This window comes from Ambystoma mexicanum, chromosome 5q (assembly GCF_040938575.1).
Source record: "Ambystoma mexicanum isolate Mex_15411 chromosome 5q, UKY_AmexF1_1, whole genome shotgun sequence".
NCBI lineage: Eukaryota > Metazoa > Chordata > Amphibia > Caudata > Ambystomatidae > Ambystoma > Ambystoma mexicanum.
This window is the reverse complement of record NC_090933.1, coordinates 91,884,691-91,897,603: the sequence shown is the minus strand read 5'-3', so window position 1 is coordinate 91,897,603 and position 12,913 is coordinate 91,884,691. Positions and strand designations below refer to the sequence as shown.

Here is a 12,913-nt window from a genome sequence, read left to right as displayed (position 1 = left end):
CTGCATGTTTCTGGGGGCTTATTTACACTCAACCATACGGGGTGTAACTGCCTAATCACAAACTCATTTGTGCAATGCAATCATAGCTGGTCAATGGTACCTCAGACTGATCGGTGCTTTTACAAAGCCATATAGTAAGTACCCAGGTCGCACAATGCTTTTCTTTTTCACCAAAGCGATCACCAATGCCAGGCGCCAACTTGCTTCCAGTGTCTCATGATCTTGATTCAGTTTGCCCTGCTGGCATCACTCCATTTTTCAAAGGTAAAGTCTTTCAGTCCAATACCGCTTACAGTTGTACAAGCAGCTTTGTTTATTTATCTTTCTTTTCTTAGCAGTGTCTTTTCAAGCCTCTGGTTTTTTCACTTGTCATTTTTTCAAAGGGCGTTTGCTGTTTTTGAACCACCCCTTTGAGTGCGATAGTCTAAGCCAGTTTCTTTTGTTGTTTCAACAAATCATTCATTCTTGCACTAAGCCGTGTGGCTTCTGGATCATGGCTAATGTGCAGTGTTCATGTTGTACTTCAAAGCCCCGCTCTGCATGTTGTCTCTTGCAAAACGGCTAAGCACTTTTTGTCAGTTTTGCTTCCATCTGGAATGCCATAATGTCTTTGTCAGTTACTCCATCCCTGGCAATGTAGCTTGCAGTTTGCCAGATGTGTATTTTCTCTTCTCAAAGCGCCTAGAGGTTTCTTCTCCAGTGCACAGCGCTTTACTTCAGTTCACATCACATGGAGCATTGGAATGCAGCTTGCACAGCAATAGCGTTTCACTTCACTTCACATCACATCACATGGGAATGCGGTTTGCACAGTAATGTCTGTTGGAATGGGCAGCTGTCTTTTCTTGGCCCATTCACAGATGCATAGGTAAATGTTCAGATGTGATGTGCCCGTCTGCCATCCTGCATGAAGCCTTTGCTCCGTACCACAGTTTACTGGGCAAATTCTTTACTTTTTGAACAGCTCTCTGTTTTTGCTCCCCCTTCCTCAGGAATGCAGGCATGTTTATCTTTCGTGTGCACCTGGCAGCGCCATGAGCACGCAGCTTATCTCTTTTGCCTATAACTCTTATACTGTGGCGGCTTCACTCGTTTCAGACAGTTCATCCAGATTAACTCTTTCTTGTACTGTTTCTGCTTTTGTTTGCCTTCACGCACCTCGCCCAAGACAGCTTCAAGGCACAAGCTCTGCACACACAGCAAGACTCTTGTTTTCAAAAGCGGCACTTTTCTTGTAATGTGCGATCTTTCAAGAGAACTCGCAACCCATTAAATCTTTGTGCTATCTTATCACACACAGATGTTTCATTCTGTTGTACCATTGCCAAACTATAACCACTCATTTCAGTGCATTTAAAAAATAAAAATGCCATATTTATTTTGCAGCTCCCTGCACGTTTTTTTTTTCTGCAAGAACAACCCACACTCTATTGCTGTGGGCTGTTTAATGTGTCAACAACATTTTTCCCCATGTATCACAGTCAACAGGACACTATTTCCAAATCATACATCACTTATAAGGCAACAGCACAAATCCATGGCATAGCATGGGGACAGTCAAAAATACTCCAGGGGCAATTTAGAAAAATATAAATTGTTTTTCCCCCCAACCATTGCAAACTGATTCTGCAATTTCAAATCAGTACACAAAAATCGAAAATCCAAATAACATTCACTCACTTTCCTTTTAAGTGAGTCTCTCACCCATTAAAAGCATGGCACAGCCTAAAATGCAATATAACCATTTTAGTGTGTTTCCTTTAAACAGAATTTGCCACCATTAGCACATGGAATTTTACAGTTGCCAAAAGAAAGAAAAAACTCTTTAGGCTCTCAGCACAGATGTTACTCATTCTCCTAAGCATGGCTCATTCCCCTTCAGGAATGCCAACACTCAAAAGCATACATCAAAAAAAACGAACCTTCGCCTCCGAACATTACAGCCCCCACTCGCTAGCACACTGGGGCTGAGTCAATGGTTAAATCACTATTCACAATTTGCATGTCAAATCCCTGCAATTATTTTTTTTTTCCTGCCCTCATGACAGAATAGAGATGAGAGCTCCGTCTCACTATGCATTCCAAATTACAACTTTAAACTTGGGAAACCACATGATAAAATTCTTTTTCTAATTGAGCATACATCTTTCTTAACCATTCATCGGAGTGCTTTAAACAAAGCCATTTCCCGCTCGTTTATTGCCTTGTACTCCCTGGCACCAATCCCATGCAATAAGTCAGTCACGACTGATTTACTGAAGGGAGTCTTAACCACACAAGCTATCGGCCACGGCAAGCCGACACAACATTGCTGCCTTTTGAAGTCTCAGAGCTGCAGTGAGACCATCAAGGAAATGCGACAGCCTGCTCCCCAATCTACACTGTGTTCTCTCACACCATTTGTCATGTCAGCATGGCACTGCTCTTCACAAATCCCACAAAGCTGCCACCAAATGTCTTGATATGGGCAAAATCTTCCTCGGGGCCAGCCCTTTGAGAGCAAAAATACCCAATTCAGCCCAAAATACAGGTTCTATTGTGCTGAGCAGTGATCTCATGCTAGTGACAAATGACACCCTCAAAGTTTTAGCATATTTATTCTAAGCAGTGAATTTCATATACATTTGGGATTCAAGTTAGAGAATATTACAAAGCATAAAACAAAGAGCAATGCAAAATATAGTGAAACATGGAACTTAGATAAACATAGAGAAACATAAAGAAATATAGAGAAACATAGAGAAACACAGTCTTACGTCCCTTAATCTCAGCCCTGGGAGACCTGGGTTTTTCATAGGCTAGCTGTAAAACAAGCCCCGCTCATAGAAAAACAAGGCTGGAGGACACCGTGAGAGCCAATTCCGGGCACCTGACTGTACACGAATCAAGTCCACAGGCGATCTCCCCCTGATCCATGTGTGCATGGATATTTTATAATCTCTTGCTGTCAGTCACCATGACGCACAGTTCCAGAACTTTCCCTGTGCAACTGGCTCATGGAAAAAACCCAGCTCTCTCTGAGATGCTCCCTGCTCGCTCCTACCCCCTCCCTTGGTTCCCATCTGCGCTGGCTGAGGAATGTCTTATCAGTACCTTCCCAGAGAAAAGGAAGATTAGCTTGGAGCCAGGGCTATCGTTAGTGAGGCTGAATATTCTAAGGGAAGCAGGGATGTATTAACCCCATCTGCAAGCTCTAAAAGGCATGCACTCATAGCTTAGTGTTTATAGCGCTTAAGACTGGCTATCTAAGCGCTATATAGGTGCCATGATGTTCCAAACACTCCAAAAACCTATTAGCTACATAGCTGGGGGCCCTCCCTGCCTGTCTATCAACAATGCTTAATGTGACCTATTTCATACTAGGCCTGCATATTCCTTGTAGCTCACTACTGCATAATGGAAGTGCTACAACAGACTACTGTCAGCATTTTTAGCACATACTTTGAATACACTATTGGCTTTCAGCGGCTAATGCTGTCATCTAAAGCCCTGATTGGCAAGGTTGCAATTTCGTGTATCACTACACCAGTGTGAACCGCTTTCCAAAGACAAAGTTGTGAAAGTGCTCACATGCCCAGACTGCTGCCAAACTCTCCTTCTCGGGTTGTATGCTGAATCCGTGACTGATAGGGCTCTGCTCGCGTAGGCGATGTGTCTGGAGTATGTTGCCTCTACACTTGTCGCCAAAATGGCACCTAGTCCTACCGGGCTGGCGTCTACTGTTATCTGTGTGCCATGTGGGGTCGAAGTATGCAAGATGAGGTGCATCTGCTAGTGCTGATTTGTCAAATTTCATCTGACAGTCTTTCGACCACTCAAACAGAGTGTCTTTTTGTAGCAGTCTTCTTAGGGGTTTGGTGAGGGAGGCGTAATGTGGGATGTATTGTGCGCAGTAACCGGCCTTGACGAGAAATGACCGCACGTCCGCTATTTGGGCTGGTTCCTTTAGGTTGGTGATGGTACTGACTTTATCTGGGTCAGGTGTCATGCCGTCATCTGAGAAGATGTGGCCAAAAAATATTAGTTTGCTTTTACTGAACCTGCACTTTTCCAAGTTGAGTGTCAGGCTGGCCTTGTGTAGCGCCTTGCACGTCTTCTGCAACGGCGTGTCATAATTTTCCTGCGACGTGCCAAACACAAGGATGTCGTTGCTGTAATTTATTGCGCCTTTGATCGGGCGGATTACTTGCCTTACGGCTCTTGAAAAATGTCTGCGGCTGATGAAATGCCAAAATGTAGTTGTCGATACTGGAAGAGTCCTTCGTGCGTGGCAAATGTAGTGATACTTCTTGAGTCCAGGAGGAGTTCCAGCTGATGGTACCCTTGTCTGAGATCGAGCTTTGGGAATGTGGTTGATATATTTAATAGAACAATCATGTCCTCGATGCACGGACCTGGGTGCTGTTCCCGCTGTATGGCGGTATTTGCCATTCTCATGTCAACACATACTCTCAAACGTCCTCCCTCTTTTGGTAAGATGACTAGTGGGGTGACCCATGGAGTGGGGCCTGTGGCTGGTTCTATGATACCATCACAGAGGAGCTGGTCAAATTCCTTTGAGACTGCATCTTGGAGATGGAATCCCACCCTTCTGGGGTGCTGGAGGATTGGGCTGACATTTTCGATGTCTAGTTTTACAGGTATCCCCTTGAGCTTCCTAGGCATCTGCCCAAGTCTGGAAATCTGGCCAAGATCGTATCTATTGTGATGTCATTTCATTCTTTCGGGGTGGTGTTAATTGTGCATACCGATTCTCCATTGTTCCCAGCAAATGTGGTCGACTCAATCACCTCGCCCTCTTGGAAATGGAAGTCGGTGAGCCCCAGTGAGCACGCTGTGTGATAGCGGAGGAGACAGCGGCCTTTCGTGGGGCTCTGTATGATGTGGATGGTGGTGTCCAATGTTAGACCGTCGTGTATCAGGCTTTTCCTAAACTGTCCGATTGAGTTTAATGGTCCCCCCCCCCCCCATTGGAAGATCCTTGAGTTGGCCTTGGATATTCTGGCCTCTGCAGCATTTGTAGGAACTCCTGTTCCCCCATTATGCTAACTGTTGCACCTGAGTCGATGAGAAAACAGAATTGTTTGTTGCCTAGATTTACTGCTATCCTGGGCGCTTCTCTTGCTTCTTGGTCATCTTGGATGAGGTTGACATATTCATCCAGGTAGCTTTGGTCGTATTTATCCCCTGCTTGCTGCTGGAATTAATTGTGTTGGTCTCCATACATCTAGTATGTGTTTGGTGGTTCGTCATCTCTGAAATGGGAGAAATGGTCGTATTGGTCAGAGCCCTGTTTACTATCTTGTGGGGCGGTCTCCTCTGTTCGTCATCTCTGAACCGGGAGTAATGGCCATATTGGTCATAGCCCTGTTGACTATCTTGTGGGGCGGCCTCCTCCATTGCTCTGATGTATCGCTGCTGGCCTTGGTAGTAGGGTATGTTCGTCAATTTCGGTAGTTTGGGGGCTGCGATGGATGGCTGTATGACCTGTTTGGAGGCTGGGTGTTCAGTCGGGGGGTGGGGAATGGTCTTCCTTCTCTGCCTGCAAACTGACTAAATGCCCTTCCCTGCCACAGTTGGAGCACTTCTGTGATAATGCCGGACAGGTCCCTGAGTGTGGGAAGCTCATGCCACACCGGTAGCATTGTCTTTGTGTTATGAATTGCATCTGGTTGTCATTCTTTTGTGCGTCGTCCCCCGATCTGTGGGTCGTTGGGGTATCGGTTGGATGGCGGCGATGGTCTCTCCTTTCTCATGTTTGGCGCTTGTTTTGTTTTTTCAATGGGGGCCACTTGTGCATCTACTCTCTCGAAGACTCGAGCCATCTCACTGACTTCATCAATGGAGAGAGGTTTCTTTAGTAGTTGTTTTCTGAGGGCTGGGGACAGGCAACCTTCAATTACGCGTAGTCTGATTGCCTCATCGGTGGAAAATAAGTGTAATTGGCAATGGCTGCTCTTTAGTCTGAGGCGAGTGATCAATGGTCTCCTCTGGTTTTTGGGTATATTGATTGAAGATGTATCTTTCATAGTCTCTTTTGGGTTCAATTATAGGTTTTCTGTGGAGGGCCATGATCAATGTAGCGAAATCTGTCTTGTCCTCTGTTGGAATAGTTTTGATGATGGGCTTGATCACGGTGCCCACCAGGTTAATGAATCAACGTTGAGATTCAGAGATTTCTCTTCTGCCGCTTTCACGAAGTGGTTGAAATCCTCCACCCACTCGATCCACCTCGCCCCTTTATCGGATTGGGGCGTCAGCGTGAATGGGAGCGTCTTGCGGAGCAGTGCCGCCTTGGATGTGGGGACGGGAGCAGTGGGCTGTGGTGTTTCTGGGTTCCTCATGATGGCGGGGTGGAGTGTGGTTTCCCTTGTGAATTGAGCATACCTGCACGTGTCCCTGGTATGGTTTGGGCTTGGTGGTGCAACGTCCTCTGGATGAGGATATTGCTCCCTGGTGTCTTCGGGTGTTGTCCTGTTTTGTGGCAGACCCCTTTACTTGGGCTAGGAGAGCGGGTATGTGGCACAGCGCTTGATGGGGTGTGCCCTTGTCCCTGTCTTTTCTGCACGTTTGCTTTCCTCCTGTTTAAAGTTTTTTCTTATTTTCGGTGGGCCGTGGGGCTTTGGGGTGGGGTTGCCGCAAATTTCTTGTGGGCAGTACAAGTGTAGCTGTCGCTGCTCGACGATTGCACAATGGCCACTCACTTACTGTGGAGTGTCGTCGTCAGGAGTGGGCCGCTGGCGGAAATGCCACGCAGCGAGTGGTTACTCAGGATAAGGCCTATAGCGGGATCGCCGAGTGCTGCAGGCCTGCAGGGTGCTTAGAGTGGAGAAGGACGTGGAGGACTGCCATGGAAGATCGCTGTGTGCTCCTGGAGTGCTGTGCAGGAGGTGCGAATCGCCTGGAAGGAAGACAGACAAAGTGGGGTCTCTACTCCGAGCAGGGGGCGCGGAGTCTGGTGTGCTGGGAGAAATCCTCATCGCCAGTTGTTGGAAAAGACACTTTCACCGGAAAGAAGGATGCAACACCAGCGTATAAAAGCACCTCTACTTTATTTAATGGTCGGCTTCTAACTGCCATCCCCTATTGGCTCCTCCCTTTCCTCCCTCACTCCCGCCAATATCCTTGTCTGTGCCTTAAGGGCAAAGGGACCCTTAACACACACCAAGATGCCCTATCCCCCTTGCAGACCGGCACAGATATGCCCATGTGCCTCTTCCGAACCATACGCAGATAGCTCCAGCTGACCTCCTCTAAAACCACCCCATTCTACCCACTATTTAACCCAAACATACTTAATCGAAATGAATTTCTCCTTTATATCATTTGTCTAAATTAACCTGTTTTATTGGCCCCCTTTGTTTTATTGGCCCCCTATTGATCAGTTAATCGTCACCATCCACTGTCCCTGCACTGTTCCTTTTCTTAGCCATCCATTCCTTTCATGTTGAATAGATGAACATTATTTTTTAAATTAAATGTAATGTTCCGCTCACCCATCTCCATCTGGGCAAAGTATCCCCAAGAAAATTACTATTTTAATTTCAGCCACCCTGCCCACCCAATAACACCCAGATCCCAGTTGCTCTTGCACGGCGCAGGCTGACAACCGAACCCGTCCTGGTTCCAGGTCACGAAAATAACTAGGACAAGATGACGTAGACTCTAAGCGGTAGGGAACGAAACGTGCAAAGTCACGTGAAGAGTGGGCGGGGCGTTGCTATGGTGCGTTTCTCGGATGGGAACTAGACTCTACCGCCGAGCTCCTTGAGCGGTTGTTAGTCCTTCTTTTCTTTTCATAACTGTACAAGGCATGCTATTTGCTGCATGGCGCTGTGCTGTTCTCGTGGAGCGTTGCTGGTGTGGGGTGCCACCTGCAGCGCCAAACATGTACACACTACTGCCACCCTAAACGCCAAGAAGACACTACTCATGAAGTTCGCATCTAAAACCAAGTAAGTTGTGCTGTCACTGTGCTGTGTTACCCCTTTTTAAACCTTGCTGGCTGCTTAAACCTAGATCACCCCCCCCCCCTCCAAAACCTCCCACTCACCTTATATACCCCGCGATCTTTCCCTCCTGTCTTAGTTTCTTCTTCATTTTTAATAGAGCATGCTTGAAACATTACTTCACGGTTATTTTTACCTGGTCCTTGTGCTTAATCTCTTCTTGCACTTTGCTTTCTCGCTCTCCCAATTTGGTGCTACTTGCCTTGAATTACCCTATGTGTTTCGAGTCGTGGATCAACGTGCTGTCTGCTGACCCATTGCACCTCAGCCTACCCTGTGTTGTCTGCAGCCCTATTCTACCCTCACTGTGCTCCCCGAGGAAGGGGAGCAAACTACTTTTGAAAGGTTGGAGGGTGACTTGTGCACAATGTTTTATACCTTAGTGCCAGCACAGTCTAAAGCGGCCCTGACTTGCGCCACCCCCCTCAAACCACTGGAGTACATGTACTTCCAGCATGAGCCGAAAACCTGTGACTGTTCTAACATCATTGTTGGGGAGCCGGTGAATGTCAGATTTTCCTATCTGTCAAAATCCTTTACGCACTGACAGAGCATGCGTAGTGTGTGTGCGCATGCTCGGTTTTGACATTTTGAGTGTAGCGTTTCTGTCTTCATGGGGTCCTGTGGGTGCAGTGTGTTTAACTTTCTTAGGGTATGAGAGAGTGAAAAACATACGGAGAGAGAAACTGGCTGACTGCAAGAGGGACAGAAAGAACACTAACCCATTGCCTTGAGCCTGCAGCCAGAAAGCATGTCTTCTCATCAGAGCAGAACGGAAGGGCATTGTAATACAGATTTTCAACACATTCGTTATAGAAAGTCATGATTCTATTAAAGACGCTGAGGCCAACGATTATGCTCAATTCTTCTCTTTACTTGGTGAGCAGCAAAATATTAACATAATGAATAACAAACTAACAATGAACTACAACTCCCAATAATAAAAAGGTGAATCTGTAGTTTTGTTTTTCATAGGTCTGTTAAAACACGTGTCCTTCTTTAAGTCCAATCATGTTCAACCTTTCACATAAACCCTGTCAACTTCCTGGATTCTTCCTCTTTCTGCTGCTGATCGACCTCTGAATAACTTGCACCCCATCCGGTAGACTTATTCTCTTATTTTATTATCCAGAACATCCCTCACAAGGCTGCTGGTTTATTCTCTGCCTCTGTTAAAAAATATCAACCTCAACGAAATCACTCTTCCGGACCGGGTGGCCAATCGCACATAGTGACAATACGTAACATTTCCAATATCCCAACAATATATTGATACATTTCTTTTTATCATTCATACACTAATAGCGATTAAATGGGTGGAATAATCGTTCGCCTCCAAGTCTTTAATAGAATTGTGACTTTCTTTGACAAATGTTTTGAAAATCTGTATTCTATGTCAAGACTCAGAGGCTCAGATCATGCTAGTTTAAAGCTTACTTACCACCAACAAAGCTATCTGGTCTACTGGTCTAAAATAAACATTCTTAAAAGCCGTTTCGTTTGACCAGTCTACCGCCTTCAAAATATCCTCTAGGCGAGCCCCTAGTATAAGGGCTGTAGACGCCATAGCACCTCTAGTCGAATGTGCTCCGAACTGACCTACGTCAATGCCTGCTTCTGCCATGCACCATCTCACCCATCTTACTTATGTGGCTGACGCTACTGCCTTAAACGTCTTTCTCCCCGCTATCAACAGCAGAGATTCTCCTGCAGGTCTCACCTGATCTGCCACGGCCTCTCAAGCCTTCAGACACCTGACCGGGCATAATCTGGGCCTTTCAGGGAAAGCCATATATTCTACGGTCTTAATCCCTGTCTTCGTCCTCCTTTCTATGTAAAATATAACATCTGTGGGAGAAAAAGATTTTCTGTCTGCCTCTAATGCTCTGACCTCTGACACACTCTTGCAAGAGATTAAACACAATAATATAGTCAGTTTCGCCCAGAGAGCTTTCCTAGATACATTTTTCAAACATCCTCAAGACCACACTTGCGTCCCAGATGCGTGAATGTCTAGGTGTCGGTGGTCTCATGTCGCTGATTCCCTTCATTAACCTACAGATCCAATGGGTGCTCCCCCACTGGTTTTCCTTCTATATACTTGTGACCTGCAGATATCGCTGATCTGTAAGTGTTAATTGTTCTAGATTTCCTCTGTGATTGTAGCTCCGTGCCGTCCAGGTAGCGGACTATGAGATTAACACTAACGTTACTTGGACACTCGCTTAGGTGAGTGTGAATGAGTGACAGAGGAGTGGCGGCACCAAGCTGATATGCTTCGGCACTCTGCCCCTCACAAATACACATGTTGTAGTCTAGTGCTGATGTCATCTATGGAGCAGTAGCACATTCCCTTATATTTAACCACATCGAATTCTGTGATTAGCGGGTACACGACATTAAGGTTACTATGACGACAAATACATTCCCACACCAACATGGCCACCCTACAGTGCAATACACATGTGCATGGGTTGCACGGCAACCATATAAACATTTGTCTTGGCGGCCAGACGCCCTAGAGGAGACTAGCGTCAGACATTGTTCTTGAATTCATAGGTGAGCACGGTATGCAACTACATGGCATCTGCATATAACGAACGGTATGATAACGCGTCTAGGACAATGAGAATATTTGCATTAGCAATATAGAACGTACAAATACCGTACACACAGCGGCTTCCCAGACTCACACATAGTCGTGTGGCCTATCAAAATAAACGCATGGCAGCTTAGACGCATGCACTCCACAGAGCCAATTAGCACTACTGGCATGACCCGCATTACACCCCACAAGATGCGTTTATTTCTAAGCAGCTTAAACTGACCAAATCCTTGTTTATCCCCAGATCACAGCGTTCGTGTCTATTAACTAATACGCTAGAAGACCCTTCTAGTTAAAGGCGCATGTCGCCTAGCAAGACTGGGTAAGATTGATATCCCAGCAGCCTGTTGAAGACTCCAGTTTCCTGCGCTCTGGCTGTTCTTCACCCAGTAGCGAGAACTTATACTTTTCCCAGAACTGTATGATGATGTAATGCAGTTAACGAGGACTACACGCTTTTATAAGGAAGAATTTAGGTTAGTTGCTTTATTCACCCAGGACGTATTACCAGTTATATATCTATTTCCTATGTCTTTCTTGGATTTAAACTTCTGTGGATTACCTTTTAGGTGCACATCCAGGCACGCAAGTTGGAACACATGAATGAGGAATAATAGGTCCAAGGCCCAGAAGAAGGATTTAGACTCAATCCGAAACGCGTTGGCAGTTTCCACATCTCTAGAGGAGCTAATTAGTGAATTAACATACACATGCCAAAAAATTGTCTGACTCTGCTTAATGTAGTTGTGTGGAACATATTACACAACTCATGATTGCTATGTGACCAACATATGAGAAGAACTTGTGTATATTTACTTGTATGCCTATGCCATTGACTTTGGTGAATTGTTTTTCTTCATGACATCTATCTTCTGAAAATATATTTTGAAACTAATTGATTGAATCTGAAGTAGCTTTTTTGTCTAATGTTCCTAATATTGAATGATTCGGGCTAGTTGAAGGCCCTCCCCATGGAATACTCTATTTATATGTAGGGATCAGCAGTCTATTACTGACTAGACATTGAACATTTGTGAACATACAAGTTAGACGACGTGGTCTGAGACAACCCGGTGTGTCCGGTTTGCCTCAGAGCACGCAAAAATGAGTCCTGAGATTGTTTTAACCCTCGAGTGCATATTGGGGCCACCTGTTAGCATATAACAGGTTACGCTTGTGTTAATTGTACTATATTCCTTAGCCTGGGCTGCTAGAAAATTCACCACGTGAATCACATCAGTTCCTATGGGATTAACCTCCCTCTCCATGCACCAATTACTCCATTTGCGCCATGCCACTCTATAAGCCTTCCCGGGGCCCATGATTCTTTGATAAATTCCTGAGCTGTTCCCGAAAGACCAGGCTTGGCCCAGGTTCTCCTGAAATCGCCCATGCTATCAGGATCAGGTCTCCGGTTTGAATCAGCGGTTGGAGTTCTCCCGCTGGTCCCAGTACTATTTCCTGGCTGTGTGGCAATAGAATTGGAAAGTCGTAAGACTTCTCCAGGAGATCTGGGAACTATGCTTGGCCCTTCCAGTAAGGTGTCACTAAAATCACTGTCGCTCCGTCTCCTGATCTGCGCCACAGTTCTTGCTATCATGGCAAAAGGCGGGAATGCTTATTCCTTCGCTGGTCCCCAAACCTGGAGAAATGCATCTATTGCCGCTGCCTCTGGGTCTGGTGTCCAGCTGAAAAATCTGGAGATCTTTTTGTTCAACCTCGAAGCGAACAGCTCTCTCTGACACAGACCTCCCCAATGCATTATCTCCTTATTTCCTGGAATACAGAGTCCTCCAGCTGCCAATCGCTGGAGTCCCTCAGGTGTCTCGAGTTCCAGTCTGCAAACTGTTTCTGTTCCCCCAGCAGGTGCTCCACCGTCACGCTGACTCCTCTTTGGAGACATAGGTGCCAAAAATCCTTGGCTATCTGCGCCAGCATCTTGGATCTCGTCCCTCCTAGTAGGTTTATGTACCTGACTGCGGAGACATTGTCCATCTTGAGCAGGATGGTGCATCTCGCTCCTTCCTGAGTCCAGCAACGGACTGCAAAGGATCCTGCTAACAGTTTGAGACAGTTGATGTGGAGACCCAATTCTTCGTTTGACATTCTCCCCCCGGTCGTCTGTTCGCTGCACCTGGCCCCCTAGCCCCATCGGCTGGCGTCCAATTCTATTACCAGGTCTGGGGAGGATCCAAATATCACCCTGCCATTCCATGCCTCCATGTGGTAGTACCACCATTGCAGTTCCGTTCTTGCTTCCTATGAAATGGGTACTTTCTGTTCGTAAGATAGACCCTTC

The 12,913-nt window shown here is 46.1% G+C and overlaps 1 protein-coding gene and 1 long non-coding RNA gene across 5 annotated transcripts in view; both read left to right on the top strand.

Moving 5' to 3' along the window:
* The first annotated feature begins 7,748 nt into the window (after positions 1–7,748).
* RBFA (ribosome binding factor A) overlaps positions 7,749–12,913 on the top strand; it is a 374,647-nt gene continuing 369,482 nt past the window's right edge. For 2 of the 4 annotated variants that reach the window (XM_069620578.1, XM_069620576.1), the window contains exon 1: positions 7,777–7,955. Coding sequence is in view for 2 of the 4 variants with exons in the window: in XM_069620576.1 (XP_069476677.1) it covers positions 7,828–7,955 (128 nt within the window). In the remaining 2 variants the exon portion in view is untranslated. Of the gene's footprint in view, positions 7,956–12,913 lie in introns of all 4 variants that reach the window. The other 2 variants (XM_069620577.1, XM_069620579.1) reach the window with 2 other exon arrangements.
* Positions 9,083–11,485, top strand: LOC138497244 (uncharacterized). The gene is made up of 3 exons (XR_011278551.1): positions 9,083–9,111; positions 10,859–11,090; positions 11,184–11,485. It is a non-coding gene; the product is annotated as an uncharacterized lncRNA (long non-coding RNA).